Here is an 18,096-nt window from a genome sequence, read left to right as displayed (position 1 = left end):
GTGTCGCGCCCGCACCGCGCTCAGCCAGTGAGCGGACCGGTCTCTATATGGGATCCGAACCCTCAGCAGGAGCACCGCTGCGCTTCCAAGCGCTGCACTCTACCAAGTGCGCCACCGGGCTGGCCCAGGGTCACGATTCTAATTAGGAACAGGAAAAAGTAAAAGATAAGTCTTGGGTACAGAAAGGCCTTGGTAATGAAACCCTGTTGAATTCTGGCTTTCTTACTTTTTTTTATACATAAAACTGAATAATATAATTAAGTATGTATGATATGTGATGAAAATTATGAAAGTCTGAAGTTGGGGAAGGTGTTGTTGCAATGTAGTCCAAATACGCCAGAGGCAAAAGTCTGAGAATCAGGGAAGCCTCAAAACCTCACCCACTCAGAAACTAGTCGCCTTCCCCCCAAACACACACACATATACACCCCCTCAATTTACTGACACCTTCAATCTTTGGTTTGTGGGAAAAAAATAATTTGGTGCAGAATCAGAAGACCAGATTTTAAAATCTCTCTGTGCCACTTAATAGTTAAGGTTCTGAGCAATTCACTGAACTGCTCCCTAGCTTCAGTTTCTTCATTTATAATATGAGGGGACTCTTTAAGGTGTATTCCAGTTACACAGTTTTAACACTCTCACATCTCAATTAAAAGGTTGAAACATCCATTCAAGCAATCACAAGCCTGCTGCTATGTCCACCTCACAGTGTGATTTTAACTTGGAGCTCCAGTGGCCACGGTATTTAGTAATGCTCCTGGCCACATGCAAGGGTGCTATCTGTTGGCAGAGGCATGGTTGGGGGATGTAGCAGCATGTCCGAAGAAAGTGGTCGTCTGAGTTGGCCCTCATATTCTCAAGGGAAAGGAAATGCCTAGACAAAGAACAAGCATGAAAACTTTTTCTTTACAGCCAAATTATTTTTAGTTCTAGCCAGTCTACCCAGACCTTCTCCACCGGCCACCAGTACCAAAAAATAAAATATAGAAAATAAAAAAAAAAACTAAGGTGATAACTAGAATTGCAAGTCCCTGCTACCTTCAAATCACATACATCCTGCCTCAATGTTCCATCCATAAACAGAAGACTTCAAAGTGTGAATCAGCCAAAAAACTGATTTGAGCAAGAACCAGGAGAATGAAGCTGGCCAGCCACAAAGGAACACATATTCCAGAGATGGAGAGTTGGAAGAGGCAATCTGGGGGTCAGAGTCAAGAAGTTCAGGCCCAGACAAGTACCTAAGACATCAAGCCAGCCAGATGCTCAGGCATACAGATAAGCTTGGTGGTCACCCAGGGGTCTCAGTACAATAAAACTACATAAAAAATTAAGGGGATGACCTCAGAATCTACCCCTCATGTAGGTGTGAAAATTGAGGTAACATATATAAAGAAAACTTTAACAAGATAGCTAAAACAGAAACACAGAATGTATCCACTGCTGTTACCTTAAAAAAAAAAAAAAAAAAAAAAAAACCTAAGAAAATGTATTTGTATATGTAGTAGGTTTTCCTACTTCCAATAGGGAATTTGATGTGAAATAACAAAGCCTAAGTCCCTGGACTGGAGAACTGCTGCACTCCGATAAAGAAGGCAGCCCAAAACAAAACAAATGCTGTTACCAAAAAAAAAAAAAAAAAAAAAAAAAACCTAAGAAAATGTATTTGTATATGTAGTAGGTTTTCCTACTTCCAATAGGGAATTTGATGTGAAATAACAAAGCCTAAGTCCCTGGACTGGAGAACTGCTGCACTCCGATAAAGAAGGCAGCCCAAAACAAAACAAACCAAATACCACCCCCTACAGGAAACACCATACAAATCGTAATTTCAGTCACTAAATAACAGACAAGAGGAAAAGAAAATCTAAATATCAAAATCTGAGGAACTGTCTAAAGAAAATAATATCCCATTCCCTGAATCCCTTTTAGGACAAAGGTCATTCCATAAAAACAGTATTGCAAGGACAATGATGTATGTGCTACAGTACAGACTAGAATGCTGGAGCTCCTCTAACTCAATCCCCTCATCTTATAGAGGACCAAAATGGGGTCCAAGGAAAAAATCAAAATGGCTTACTCAGATCAAATGGTAAAAATTTAATAGAAAAGCCACATAGAAGATGCCTGGTTTCCAATTGTCAGTATTCCCACACCACTGAACAAAAATTAATATCTCAGTCAGTGATGATCCTCTTTTCTTTTTTTTTTTTTTCTTTTGCTGGCTGATACAGGGATGGAACCCTTGACCTTGATGTTATCAGTACCACACTCTAACCAACTGAGCTATCCAGCTATCTCTCTCTCTCCCCCTCTCTTTTTTTGCTCTCTCATGAAATTGTATGATCTTTCCTTTTTTAATGTTTCTTTTTTGATCAGTGAAGAAAAGTACTTCAAGTTTTAATTTGCAATTGTAATTTTTTTGTGTGATCAGTTAAAATCTCCCAAATTAATACACAGTGTGCACGCATATGTGTATAGATGAATGTGTGTTTGGGGGGTAAAAGGAAGTTTGAAATAAAGAAGATAAAGAAGCAAAACATTTAATTTTAGTGTTTTCCTTAAACCTTAAGCATGGCCTTGTTTTGTTTTATTATGCAAAGAATGAGTGAGGTATGAATGACTTATTCCTTAGCAATCTTCTGTTACTTTTCTTTTCCATTCTCAAGAGAACCTAGACTTACATTAATGTCTTCCTATAGTGCCCCAGTACTGTGAGCTTCCTTTCATGCTGCTTCTGAAAAGGCAGGCAGTTCCTGCTTCACTAAGAAAAAGGTAAGATCCAGGAGCTTTCCCAGAGGGGAAGGGACAGACTGGCTTATGGTTTGATTGCACTATTGCTTTTGCAATGCATACCAAGTAAGAGAGCCTATGGAACAACAACAACAACAACAATAATAATGATAATGATAATAATGGTTTTGTTCCTCTCCAAATGAGGTGAATGCTACCTGGACACCTAACACTGGGGAAAACCAAGTAAAGAATAATTATTAAAACCTGAGGATGGGGCCGGCCCGTGGCTCACTCGGTAGAGTGCGGTGCTGATAACACCAAGGCCGTGGGTTCGGATCCCATACAGGGATGGCCGGTTTGCTCACTGGCTGAGCGTGGTGCTGACAACACCAAGCCAAGGGTTGAGATCCCCTTACCGGTCATCTTTTTTAAAAAAAAAAAAAAAACAACCTGAGGATGGCCAGGTCAGTGCTCTGGTCTGGTTCAGAATTATGACACAATCTCCCTCAGGAACACACATTCACCCACAGGAGACAGCTGCAACAAGGAACTCAAATCTCCCCAGCCACAGCGATGTTATACCAAGTTGGTAGATGAAGCTGAAGGTTGTGAATTTACAATATGCTTTCTTACCAGGAAGTAAATGATGCATGTGTTTATACATACCTCTATTTATGAAAACCATTTCTAAACCATACTCTGCTAAGTTTCAGAAACTTTTCCTAGTACATGTTTAACTCAAGATCATGATTTTCCCTGATAAACTTTTAAAAGTTGGGAAACAGACATAATGAAAAAATTGAAGCTAGTAATCTGGTTTATGTGTACCCAAATCACTAAAATGCTTGTAGATAAAAAATCCTCCAGGAAATACAACTTGGAAATTCCAGACCTTTGTTCTTTTAAGGACAGTACTGACCCTACCACAGCCTCCCCGCCAAAAGAGAAGAGAATCATTCAGCTAAACCAGGTAGAAACTCAACTCCTTCCACCAGTTACCTTCAGCATGAATCTAAAATCCTCTGCTTATGGAGCCACACAGGACTCCCAGGAACCTTCAGGAACTTACCTTCTTTTGCCCAATCTCATCTCAAAACATTTTACAGATTTCCCTATTTCCCAAATTTGACTTGACCACAAGGCTTGCTACTCCTCAAATATTCCAGGTACCTGAACTTCACTATGCCTTTACACAAACTATCCCTAGAATACTTTACCTTAATTTGCTCAGCAAACTCTTAGTCATACACCCAAACTCACTCATATTCCAGACCCTCCTGTGTGAAGCTTTCTCTTGCTCTCTGAAGAGGACTTAGTCCCCCTTCTGCTCTTTATTCCCACAGCATGTAGCTCATGCTTCTATTCTCTCTCATTAGAGTAAACTTTTTTCACTAGAGTAAAATTGTCTGTTTATTTGTTTATCTCTCCACTTTGGAATTCTTGAAGAGTAGAGAATGTGTTTTATTGATCTACTTTTAGAATGCAAAAGTAGTGTCACTTGGTATCTGTTGAATGATTTGTAATAATGAATATGCTAACAAAAAATACATAAAAATGAACAGTAACAGTTATTACTATCTTAAGATTTCCATGTTCTCGAATATCAAATATATTGTATACTGATAAAATAAAAAACAAAAAGATTTTCATGTTCATACATCAGTTTCTTTGTGTATTGTGGGTTCTCTGCTAGAATAAAATTACCACGAAAGCAAAAAAAAAAAAAAAAAAAAAAAAAAGAAGAATGAATGAATTAAATACTAAAATGTCCAAGTTATGTTGCATGTCCACTATTTGCAGAGCAAATAATTAGATTTTTGTCTAAACTTATATAAATTACCACTATTACTGAACAATTTCAATTTCAATCTATTAGATAAGAAGGACCCACTTCAGTGGAGGTGTCATAGGTAAAAATAAAAGTAGAAGTCCCCTTTACTGTCTCCTTCATATTTTAAAGAAGTAAATATATCTGCAACATCAAAAATCTCAAGCTAAGCTGTTTATCATTTGTTTTCCAAATCCCCCAAAGCTATTTGTCAGCTAGAGGGTAAAAGCGAGGGGTGAAGGAATGTGAGAAGAACCTACTTAAAGAAGGATAACCAATAATAAATAGTTGCTCGACAAATTTCAAAGAATATTTAGATGTTCTGGCTCAAACAAGGTAATAGCAGAATTGTTTGAAGGCTAAAAGAGTTTAGGATAATGCTGTGCATATAGTTAAGTTTAAATAAATGGTAGTTATTTTCAGCTGTGTGACATAAAGTCCCAATAAATTTCATTAATATCCTAATAAGAAAAAAAGCCAGAGAATGAGAGGGCAAGTGGGAAGAGAGCAATGAAGAAAGGAACGTGACAAATTGCACTACAGTTAAGAAAAGACATTACCAAATGGGTACTTCTCCAGTTACAAAATAGTAGCAAGTTCTAAGATTACAAATGGTTTTTTTTATCTGATGAGCATATTTTATTTATGTAGAAGGGCCTTAAAACTGTTAGGATTCTCGGTATATAAATTACTTCAAGTTTCACACCAAGAGAATTTCCCACCACAAACTAACATTCTCAGCTGCTGGGAAACAGTTGATGAGCTCAAGCATACTGAAGAAAAAGAAATGAAGACAGATTAAAAAAAAAGACCAGGCTTCACTATGGCAAAGGAAGGGACTATCTACCAGGATCCATCACTGTCCCATTCACAGTATCCACATCCCAAGTGCACTGTCACTCACAGGTCTACCTGGTTTCCAAGAGAACAACTAACACGGAACAGATATTAGAATTCAATATGTATCATCCTTACAAACTTGTGCTTCCCTCCAAAAAACAGTCCCACAAAAGTCCTTTTCTGACAACTTGAGCTCAGACTTCCTGAAGTATCTCATTAATCTTCCCTGCCTAGAACAAAATGCATAATATGTGAAGAAACAGTCTTCTAAAGTTTTCCTAAACTTGAGAATGGCATGAAAAAACAACAGGACAGGAAACAGTAAGCTGGAAGAGACTTTAGCAATGCATTCACTTTCTCTACTTCCAAACAGAATAAGATCAGCAAAAAATAATTCATTTATTATTCAAAAAATGTCATTAGGCATCATATATATGTAACTCTGTATATTAGATTTTAAGAAGAACACATTAATAAATCAAATGTAAACTCTGGAGAATAGAATGCTATACAGAGTCGAAAAACCTAGATTCTAATCCTAAATTAACCTCTGATTCAGAATTTATGTCCTCATGATATGTCTTTATTTCTCAAGCTAGAAAAGTGCTTAAGTTAGTGCTTAGATAGTAAAATAAAAATATATAATTACTAATTGTCAACCATCATCTTTTTATTTTCTTTTTTTTTAATTATAAAAGAGGACCAGTAAGGGGATCTCAACCCTTGGGCTTGGTGTTGTCAGCACCACGCTCAACCAGTGAGCTAACCAGCCATCCATATATACGATCCGAACCTAGGGCCTTGGTGTTCTCAGCACCACACTCTCCCGAGTGAGCCACGGGCCGGCCCTAGTCTTTTTTTTTTTAAGTATCTAAAACTTCTGGAAGGTTCTTCTGAAGCAAGAATAAGGAAAGCATGGGCCTTAAAGTCAGAGAGACTAGGGTTTGAATTTTAGCTTTGCCATTTCACTATCTTTGTGACCTTAACCTTGAGAGCATCCATTTTCTCACTGTAAAATGGAGACTCTTTCATAGAATTGGGGTGTGAGTGTGTGCGTGTGTGCACGTGATTTATCTACCTATCTACAGATAACCAAGCACATAATATTAACTCAATAAATGGTAGGTGCTATTATTTTTACTAACACCACGAAAAATATCGTTACTGCCCAAACATTGAAAACCATCAGTAACACCATTTGACCACAGGACAAATTAGGACAAGATATGTGAGAATCAGTGGCAATTTGGCGGAAAGGCAGTTAACATTAATGATTTGAAGTGAAGAACAAAGATAAAATTTAATACGGCCAAGTCCAGTACCACTCATGGATGAAATATCAGAGCCTACATGAACCAAGGGTGGATAGGCATATGGAGCCACCCTGCCTAGTGCCCTATCACAAATTCCTACACTCCCCATTCCGCCTGCCTTAGAGCCCCAGGCATACCTAAAGCTCTGCATCTACACATTCACCTGTTCCCTAGACACCTTGGAATAAGCTTTACTACAAATATACAAGATCTGCATGAAGAAGACATCAAAATACAGGTGATAGACCAGCACTTGAACATGTGAAAAGCATACTAAATGGCTGCATAGAGAAACTCAACATACAAGACTCTATGATAATCTAGAAACAGTGATTCCAAGGAAAATATTGACTGAATATTTTTCTTTTACAAAACTATATAAGCCAATTCTCAAGTTCATATGTAACAGCAACCAAGCAAGAATAGTCAGGACAATTCTGAAAAAAAGCAATAAGGCAAGGGGTGGGTCTAGCCCTATTAGATATTAAAATATATTATTAAGCCACATTATGTTACTGACACCTTAATAGAAAAGAAAGTCCAGAAATAAGCCAAATACATACAGGAATTTAGAGCAGGACAAAGGTGACATTTCATTGGGAGACATTATATGAATGATAGTGTGACAACAAAGTAACCCTACTTCACATCATATAAACAAAACATACAAGAAAAACAAACAAAAAAAACCCCATAAACAAATAAGCAAATTTTAGATTGATCAAAGATTTAAAATGTAAAAAATTAAAAATTAACAGAAAAAAAGAAACTCAGAGTGGGGACGGTTTTATAAATTGATGATACGCAAAGAAGTCATTAAATAAAACACAAAATAAATCTATGCCAAGAAATAAATTTTCACCTATTAGATCAGCTCATATAACCATAACTAACTAACTAACTAACTAAATAAATAAATAAATCACACTAGTGGAGAAAATGCAGGGAAAAAGGTACTCATCTATGCTGAGGGTGGGAGTGTAACCCTGGAACATCTCTGTGGCCCTATGGGAAGCAATTTGGCAATGCCTATCTGAATTACAAATCCATATTCTTCAAACCAGAGATTGTACTCTGGAGCCCTTTTTTATTATACAGATGTACTTACATGAGTATGACATTCTGTAAATACAGGGACAGTTTATGCACCTTGTTTCTAGTAGAAAAAATTGGAAAATACCTAAATGCCATCAATAAAGTGATATAATATATTAGGGTATACCTATACAATGAAATACTATACAGCTATTAAAAAAGAATGAAGCCCCTTTCTTTGTACCAATTTATAAAGATCTCTTTAACAATTATTAAGTTTGTAAGATATTGTTAACAATGGTTGCTTTTGGAGAGAAATTAGAAGAGTTAATGGAGGGAGGCAGACTTACATTTTACTGCATATTCCTTTGTACCATGTGAATGCATTAACCTATTCAAAAATTGGTAAAAAAAAAAAAAATTTTTTTTTTAACTATTTAAAAAAGTATAGGTTATTTTTAGGGAAAATGTATGATAGAATTTAGAGAAAAAACAATAAATTTTGTCCAAAATCCATTGTGGTCCCCCCAGCCACTCTTCAAGGACACTCGTAACGCAGTCTCTGAGCCTGGCCTAACCAAGACAAAGCCCCAAAAGTTCTAAAGTACCTACATTGCTTCCTCAAGAACAAATCCTCTTTTTGCATTTCTTTGGAAATACTGAGCAAAAAGAGATGACAAGACTGTCACAAAATTTACACGTTATCCTTTGGATCATTTCTGACACTAAAGAACTGGTCTAGAAACCAAAACTAAAGAACTGAATAGAATGCTGGAGATCTTAATGAATGCTGGAAAGCCCTGTACATATTATTTCATTTTCTGCCTTGATAGCAGGGTAGCTAATACAAGGAAGATAAAAACAGAAAAAATAAGAACATCTTAGGCAAATAAACATTCTTTACTCACACAGCAGGTATTCCCTACTGAGTACAAATTCATGCACAACACAAGCTTTATCCAAAAGAACAAGTCCGTACCATGCAGAACCCAATCCCATGATAAAGCCTCTTCAAAAGCCTGACTGGCTACTAAGACCACCTGGTGTTTTTTTATTTTTGGTGTTAGTAACTGCATCATGCAAGCTGGAAAACAGTGATTAAGAAATAGTGTCATTTGTAGGCTGTGAAAAACCTCAAAGGCAAGGAAACATTTTTTGAAAGTTAAGCTCAGGAAAGTCACAATTAAATATTTACTTTTCTGGGGGGAAAAAAGGCTAACATTTCCAAATCTTAAAAGAGTCATCTTCTCAATCTCATAGCACTTATTTGACTGATTAGATCCAAAAAGGCAAAATTATGAGGAATCCAACATGGGCAAATTGTATAGACTATGTTTCATGGACATAAACTACACCCCAAACTCTAACCCACAGGCAACTATAGGCCAATGGTTATAAGCAACAAACTGCTTAAAGAATGTGGCTGCATCACTGAGAGATCATTTCCCACTATGAGAAAAACAAAGTCTGTGGCTACTAATGGTGGTCTAAGCCTATCATTTCCTCATAAGGAGGCAGAGCATTTCTATTTAATCTAAAAGCAATTTGGATATTTAGTCCCACCAGTACAGGTTACATATATATTGGAAAAAAAAAATGCCATGCACATAAGTAGACATGACATATTTTACTGTTGTTTTTTTTTTGGGGGGGGGGAGGGGCAGCTGGCTGGTAAGGGGATCTGAACCCTTGACCTTGGTGTTATAACACCACACTAACCAACTGAGCTAACTGGCCAGCCCACATGAAATATTTTCTTTCCTCCTGTGAATCCTTATACACCAAATAATGATTAAAATTTAGCCGTAAACTTTATGCATAAGAGGCACAATTTTAAAAAAATTAAAAATAGTGGATGATGATAGGCCTTCTGCTAAATAATTCATTGTTTGAAATTCAACTTCCCCTAAAAATCAAGGTTCAGTGCTGGGTAAAAAGGCATGCAACCAAGTCACCAGCCTACTCAAACTGGACATGAGGCATGCCTTGGCTGCAGTAAACACGTAAGTAGCAGTTGTAAGTTTTCATGCCAACAAAGCCATGATTAACAAGGATGATTAGAGTCTGGATGGAACCAGGGCACAAGCTCTTTGCCTTTTTGATGCTGACTCAAAAGCCACAGCACACACAATTCCCCCTGGCAGGTTCATACCACTGGACTTCAGCGGCTTGGCTCTCTCTCGTTCCTGGATTGTGGATTTTGGCAAAACTGGAGTAAGTCCTCGAGACTTGGTGGGTCTCATGTAGCCTTTCATTGGTTCTGCCACTCTGCTTTTATCTTCCTTCTTCCTGTCTCCTAGTGTCTTTGGTTCAGATTTTTCTGTCATTTTCTGAGGTACCTCCAAGATCTCATCTTTGGGTTCTGAGCACTGAAGACCCCTGGAGGCAGTTATTACTAACTTATCTACCCCTGAAGGAGGAGCTTCAACTTTGCCATATAGGAAATCTGACTTAGGTTCTGGTTCTGGCAAGGAAACACATTCCAATTCTGAGATTTTACAAGCCAGACTAATTTCTTTCAATTTATCCTTTTCAGTTTTTGGAGGTAAGAAAGTCATATCCATCTCCTTATCCAAATTATCTGGGCCCTTGGAATCTCTGTCTTCAGTATTTTGGTCCTCACAAAAACTAAGATTTTGTGCTTTCTCTCCCATTAAGTCAGGAATTTGAACTGGAGCAGAACCTTCCTCAGTCTCTTTCTCTTTGTTCACTGGATATGCTGGGAAACAAGCCCTATCTGAATATACTTCCAGGACTCTGACCTCTCCTGGTAGGCTCTGGTCTTCTCCTGGCACTCCAGGAAGAAGGTGCCCCTTTGCTAGCTCTGTGATTTTCTCTGAATGTTCAGATGCACCACTGTGCACTGACTCAGATTCTCTTACCACATGCCCTTCATCTATCCCTGCTTCATTTTTCATGGGATCAGCAAGCTTGCCTTTATTCTTGAGGCAGTGATCTCCAAGACTGTTAACTGCTTCTATGGCTGCTGTTAAAGTTAGGGCAACTCCTCCTGTGCCTGTAGAGGGCTTTTCAGCATGGGGAGCCTTGGGTCTTTCTTGACCTGGGACCCCATCTTTCTTGCAGTGATCTACTATTAGTAATTTGGAAATAGGGGCTGAGGCTGTCTCTTGCCCACCGTTTGCTAAGGTGTCTGGAAAGAAACCACCCTCCTTTATTACCTGAAGAGTAGGAATGGTTGGTTTTTCACAGGCTGCTGATTCCTGAATAGAGGCAGTCTTGGGTTTTTCTTGACCTGGGACTCCAACTTCCTTACAGTGATCTACCACTAGTAATTTGGAAATCTGGGCTGGGGCTTTCTCTTCACCACTTTTTACCAAGGTGTCTGGAAAGGAATCACCTTCCTTTACTACTTGAGGAGTAGGAATGGGTGGTATTTCACAAGCTGCTGATTGCAGAGCTTCTAGAGAAGCTGACATATTCATCAGCCCTGATGGTGTTCTGGGACAGGTAAATGTAATATTTCTATTTTCATCCACATAGCCCATTCCTTCAATTCTGTGGTCCCCTGTGGTTTCCATGGGAACATGTATTTTTGTTGAATCTATCTTACTCTCCAGAATGCACTTCTTGGGAAAACTATTTTTAACCTTTTTATTTTTTCCATCATTACTCCTTTTATTTGGTTTGTCAGCCACTGCAGTGTGTCCCTTGGCTGCATCTGCCTTACCCTCCTCAGACAGTACTAAAGGAACAAATCCTGCCACCCAGATTTGGTCTTGGCAGCTCCCATCTGTCACCTTGGCAGCTGGTTCAATAATAGCAGAATCCTTGACTGTGTTTGTTTTGTTCCCCCAAGGGACCCCAAACTCAACATTTCTACCCTTTCTGACAACTACTTCCACTGTGGATGTATCTGATGTATGCGAGAACAAAGGATCATGCATTTTGGGGAAAATTAGCCCTAATTCCTTGTTTTTATTGGGACTATTACCATCATCTCTATCCTTCCCTACAAAAGGGGGGTTGAAGATTTCTTCCTTGCCCTCCATTCTAGCAGGCTGTGTGGAATAATTATTTCTTAACTTTTTGTTTTTGCTTTCATTGCCTCTCTTTTTAGGCTTTTCAGAAATCCAGGGTGCTACCTCCTGATCCATCCAAGGACACTTTCCTTCCTTGCTCTGGTTACTGACACCCATATCTTTGACTATGGCTCCTCTTTCTGTCCTAGCACCAGAATTCTGAGTCATGCCTGACCCATTTTCTAAAGGAATCAAGGTGCTTGCCACTCTAGAGTGAGTCATCTCCTTAGGCTCCCCCATCACCACTGCCTCGGTGAGGTCAGCCATGGTCTCCAGTTGCTTTGAAGAATCTGGCCCCATCTCCTCACTCTTACCCTCGGTAGTCATTCCTTTGGTTTTAGGGACTGGCTCACATGGCCCAAGAACAGCCCTTCCATGTTTCTGGCTGTCCAGAAGAAACGGCGACTCTGATTCTGCTCTTACCTTCCCAGAACTTGCTCTCACTTTCCCAGAACTTCCTCTTCCCTTCCTGCTTTTGCCATCACCTGACATTCTCTTGAATGGTTCGCTCTCTAGCCCAGGGACCTGAACTAACACCTGGTCCTGCAGCTGCTCAGAAGCAAAGTCTTGTCTTTGCTTGGGAAAAGTTTCCCTTTTTAGTTCTTTAATGTCTTCAGATTCTTCAGGAAACTCTTTCTGTGTGACATTCTGCAGCTGAGTCATTTTACTTTCATCATTCCCTTCTCTTAGACTATTTGCTAATGGACTACTTGCTGTCAAAGTGGGTGTCAAATTAGGCAGTTCTTTTGCTGCTGTGGGTTTTGAAACTTCACCCATAACCTCCCGGTCCAAGATAGGAACACAACCCTCTGTGGGTCTGATTTCCAAAGAAGTTTCCACTTTGTGTGTAGAAACTTCTGTCAGGGTTCCTTTCAGATTGAGAGGGCCTACTGTCTGGCTTTTATCCACAGGAGTCTTCAGGTGGGGTTCAGGCTGTGCTTTGTATTCATCCTGCTGCAGCAATTTCTTACCTTGACTCTCTGGTACTGACTTGTTACCTTTGCCCTCTTCCTCTACTCTTACCTTGGGCTGAGAATTTACTGCAGTTTTGGTGGGTTCTTCTGAATAACACAAAGTAATTCTGAGACCCTCTGAGACTATGTTATCAGTTACCAGTTGGGCTGCTCTGGAGTCAGCTACACATTCCTTTTTCAAGCTTCCTCTGGATACAAGTCCACAGTCCATGCCCATAGTGGTAGGCTGGCTCGGGAGAGCTCCTGATTTTTGTGGGTCAGCTGCAAAGGGATGACCTTTAGGCTCATTTGCATTGTCATCATCCCAAGGTCCCCCAGCCCGTGGTTGACAATATCTCTTTTGCTTTGGTTTCCTCTTCTTTTTCTTCATCATCATTGGTATGCTTTCTATATCCCAGGCCTCCCTACCATGATTCCTCTGGGGTTCAAGAAAGTCAGCATGAATACTTTTCCTTTGGTTCCCAGGCTCACCACAGGAAGATGAACCAGAGACCCAACACAATTCAGACAAAGAGCAGGGGCCCAGCCTGGGATCAAAAGTCTTCTGTGAAGGAGAGCCTCCCAGCAGCTCAGGAGGGACCCTGGCAGGTTTGGGTCGGACTGACCTGTGGTCACTGGGTCTGCAAACTTGTTTGGCTTGTGTGGGAAGAGTACCTGCAATACATGAAGTTGGCTAAAATTCCAAACAAAAAACTCTTTGTATTGCTTCTTTTTTTAAAAAAAAGTCCATTCTGCGACTCATTTCAGTATTCTATTTTCACCAATCCACTTACTAATTTGTTTAGGAAAACAGTTTTTTCCAAAACATTTCTCACCCTTCACTGGGGTTAGCAAATATTTAACAAAGATCATCATCTCAGGTAAAGATTTTTTTACAAACATATTTACAAAACATCTGAAATATTTCAAATCTTCTAACCTTTATACTAAGCACTTACTACCTATAAATCTCATCTGATTCATATTTATTATTATTTTTAATAGGTACATAAGTCCCAATTCTCAACAAAATGGCAAGCTCCTAGTGCTTATCTCTTTTTGGTGACATTTATTGATTGATTGAATTAATTATACATGATTTTAGAAAGAATTTACAATTCTAAGAGTCTGTCACCAATATTATACTAATACTTGTCAAACTAACCAGATTGATTCTGGAAACTGGACCAGAAAGCCAGACTTACGCTACTTTAAAAAAAAAAAAATAATATATATATATATATATATGTATAGAATTAGTATTTTGTCCAGAGAAGCATTCTTATCATTCTAGAACCAGAGCATCCTACTTTAAAAGACAAATGTGTTAGATTTCAATGTTCTGTTCCTAAATATACTTCCCCAAAGACAGAGAAATGTAATGTTAAGCAGGTTAATGAATTTCAACAATTAGGACGAGCACTCTTGGACAAGTTTCAGGAAGTTTTCTGGTCTAACCTCCTGTCTCCAAATCAATACAATATGGATCCAAGAACCTGGAAAGAGTCTCATTAAGAGTAGGTCTATGAAAGCTCCTGTCAAATCAGACTCAATGAACTGATTTCAAAGCATATTAAAATACTTAAATAGTATCTTTCGTTTTGTCCTTACCCCTCCAATGCCCTCTAAATCCTATCCTTTTAAAAAAATATCTCAGGTAACTTACTGCTTCTCTCAATAAATTGCTGGACTGCAGAACCCCACAGTATTTACAATATGAGGGTACTTCAAAAAGTTCATGGAAAGATTTGTATTACCTTTTAATGCTATTTTTCCACAAACATTGTGAAGAACCCTTGTATTCAATTTGGCAATTAATCAGTAATTTGGTACCATCTCCTATAGAATTTTATTCAATTATTATGTAAATCTTTGGTTTAAGAGTTCATGCTCAGGAACTACTCTTTCCATCCAGGTTATAATAACTCAAGGGCAAGGAACAGGACTTAAATACCCATGTGCCTTAGCATAGTATATTTTCTACACAACAAGCACTTGATAAATCTTTACTGATAAAGTCAGTAAAATAACTTTAAAAAAAAACCAGACCTTTATTTAGCTCCTACTTGGTGCTAGACAGTGTGCAAAGCAATAGGGATTCTAAGTGTAGAAAAGTAAACAGAAAATCATCAAGTTGATAATCACATGCATAGTCTTCTGGCTTATCATAAAAAACATGTAATCTTAATGTTCATTGAACAATCGAACTTTTTTTTTTTTTTTTTTGTTGTTGTTGTTGTTGTTGTTTCCTTTTTGTCTTTTTTCGTGTCCGGCAACGGATCACAACCCTCAGTGTCGCGCCCGTACCAGACCGGGACCAGCAATGGGATCGCAACCCTCGGCGTTGCCCCCACACCTCGCCCAGCCAGTGAGCGGGAACCGGTCTGTATGTGGGATCTGAACCCTCAGCGGGAGCGCCACCGCGCTCCCAAGTGGTGCACTGTAGCAATGCGCCACCCGGCCGGCCCGAACAATCGAACTTTTTAAATTGGAAAGTATCTTAGAACAGTTCCTTTCAAAGTTTTATGTATATAGGAATTATCTGGGGATCTTGTTAAAATTCATATTATGATTCTGAAGGTCTGAGGTGGAGCCCAAGATCCTGCATTTCTAACGAGCTCCTAGACAATGCAGATGCTCTCGGGCCAACACTGTAACTAGCAAGGCTTTACAGAACATTTGACCAATTTATTAATCTTATAGCTGAGTAAACTGAGATATAGACAAGTAATTTGCCTAAGATCACACAGAAAAGAATAGTGAACAGCTGAATTAGATCAACATTTAGGTATTCTAAGTTGATGTAGGGGTAATTTTTAAATACTAGTATGTAACAAGCTGATTTTCTGTCTAAACAAGGTGAAAATTAAGAGAAAATTGACTTCATAAACTACACTGCTGAATATTACCATACAACCAGGAAACCAGGGACAGTGTCTAGCATCATCACTCTGTTTGTTGCTCCCAGTTTAAATTGTTTCCAAGAGTCCATTTTGTTTTAACTTACCTAAAGTCTCTGAAGAAAGTTCAGGAGGTGGACTGATGAATGGTTCCTTTTGTTCCAGTTTTTCTAACAGAGAATCTTTGTCTGTTGGCAAGTTGTACTTTTGGCTCACAGCTGTGACTGGTTCTAAAGGTAATAGTAAAAACCACACAAATTTCAGAGAAGCACTATTTCAGCTATTTTTCCACCTGTCAAAATTGGAGATGGGGAATAGTTTTTGAGGAATTCTCCTATAAGGAGCAGCACAGAAGTGGAGTGGTAGCTGGAAGGTGGAAGGAAGGTGGAGTTGGGAGGATTTTTTTTTTAAGATGGGAAAAGTAACAAATATTTGTAAGTCTGTGGGAAGGATCCAATGGAAAGGGGATTAAATTGGTAAGAAGGAAAAAAAGGGGAGAATAGCTGGGGCAATAAAGTTAAGTAGGAAAGAGGAGATGAGATCTAGTGTAAAACAACAGAAGTTGGCCTTATTTAGGAACAGGAACAGTTTATTTTTAAAAATAGGAAAGAAGGCAGATTCTATGGATACAGATACAAGTAGTTGGATAGGTAAGACAGTAGAAGTTTGGGGATGTTGTATTTTATTGCTTCAATTATCTATAAGAAAAGCAGAAAGATCAGCAGAGAATTGAGGATCGACAAGGTGTTGGAGGTAGGAGGAGGGTAAAGGTCAGAAAGAGTTGGCTGGGAGAGTAGGAGCATAAATAGACTTGCAAAGTACACTATATCTTTATTTTACCTGACAAGATGTTTGTCTTTTAGTCTTCTGGAGACTATACCCTGGTAGACAGAAAGACCTGACAATAAGCACAAGCCCATACCTGGTGAAATCATGAAAGTAGGTGCAGCTGACTGCCTCTCATCTTGGAGAGATTCTGACTTCGAATCCTCACTCATTCCTTCCTGTATCTGTGCAATTTCCATGTCTTTAAATGGAACTGGTGCCACCTTTGTTCCTGAGAGTGGTGCAACATCCTTGGCTGGACTCACATTGTTAGCCAGGGCTACCTCTGATCCAGGGGGCAGAGCCACATCCTTAGCCAGGGCTACCTCTGTTCCTGGGTATGGAGCCAGGTCCTTAACCAGGGCCACCTCTGTTTCTAGAGGCAGAGGCACATCCTTGATCAGGGTTACCTCTGTTTCTGGGGGTGAAGCCACATCTTTGCTGAGGGCCATTTCTGTTTCTGGGAATTGAGCCACATCCTTGATCAGGTCCACCTCTGTTTCTGGGGGTGTAGTGACATCCTTGCCAAGGGCCATTTCTGCTTCTGAGAGTTGAGCCATGTCCTTTACTGGGGCTACCTCTGTTTCTGGAGGCAGAGCCACATCCTTACTCAGGACCATTTCTGTTTCTGGGGGTAGAGCCATGTCCTTGACTGGGGCCACCTCTGTTTCTAGGGGCAATGCTACATCCTTGGTCAGGACCACCTTGGTTTCTAGGGGCAGTCCCATTTTCCTGGCCAGGGCCATCTCTGTTTCTGAGGATAAGGCCACCTCCTCGGCTGATATTTCTGTAGATGATACCATGTCTTTAGCCAGTGCCACCTCTATTTCTGAGAGTGATACCATACCCTTGGCTGTGGCTATCTCTCTTTCTTTGGGTGGTACCATGCCTTCAGGTGGGACAAAATCCATTTTTATAGGTGGTGCCCTCTCAGTTTCTTTGAAAAGTGTTATATCCTTGGCTGAAGACACATCGGTTTCTGTGGGCCATACAACATCCTTAACTGGGGCCACTTTTGTTTCTATGGGTAGTACCATGTCCTTGACTAGGGCTATATCTGATTCAATGGATGGTTGCATGTCATCCTTGGCCAGTGCAACATCTGATTTGGTGGGTAGTTCCATATCTTTAGCCAATACCATCTCTGTTTCTGTGGTCGGTGCCATATCCTTGGCCAGGGCCATTTCTGTTTCTCTAGATGGTGCCATGTCAGTAGTCTTCAGTCCCATCATTATTTCAAATGCTTCTGTTGGTGACCTCTCTTCTGCTGATGCCATTTCTAACTCCTTGGTTAGCTCTAAGGGAAATAAGTTGGAAATTTAGGACTCATTACTGTCCACTCAAAGCTCTGCATTCAAAACTTACTTTCTTAGGGCACAGGTGTATTTGGCTCTTTTGACCCTAAGACCCTAAACATAACTAAGAAGCTGTTGAGTTAATAAATTCTTCCTACTCTTTGATGGTCCTAACACTTAGAAGAATAAGATACTAGGAGAACAAGTAGTGAAAGATAAGAGGTAAAGGAGACAGAAAACAGGTTTAAAAATTAATATGGGTTCATAATTAGTATTAGAAAGGGATCCTGTGGGACAGTTGCTCAGTCATCCTTCATATTAAGAAAACCCCCCA

The 18,096-nt window shown here is 39.4% G+C and overlaps 1 protein-coding gene across 14 annotated transcripts in view; it reads right to left on the bottom strand.

Annotated features, from left to right (window-relative positions):
- The window catches only part of MAP4 (microtubule-associated protein 4), a 119,038-nt gene that overhangs the window by 37,265 nt on the left and 63,677 nt on the right, over nt 1–18,096 (bottom strand). For all 14 annotated transcript variants that reach the window (XM_008580620.1, XM_008580626.1, XM_008580630.1 and 11 more), the window contains 2 exons: nt 16,565–17,764; nt 15,750–15,872 (listed from right to left, as the gene is read on the bottom strand). In XM_008580620.1, the coding sequence (XP_008578842.1) occupies nt 15,750–15,872; nt 16,565–17,764 (1,323 nt within the window). The remainder of the gene's footprint in view (nt 1–15,749; nt 15,873–16,564; nt 17,765–18,096) is intronic.

This window comes from Galeopterus variegatus, unplaced genomic scaffold (genome assembly GCF_000696425.1).
Source record: "Galeopterus variegatus unplaced genomic scaffold, G_variegatus-3.0.2 Scaffold2134, whole genome shotgun sequence".
Taxonomy (NCBI): Eukaryota; Metazoa; Chordata; class Mammalia; order Dermoptera; family Cynocephalidae; genus Galeopterus; species Galeopterus variegatus.
This window is presented reverse-complemented; position numbering and strand designations above follow the sequence as displayed.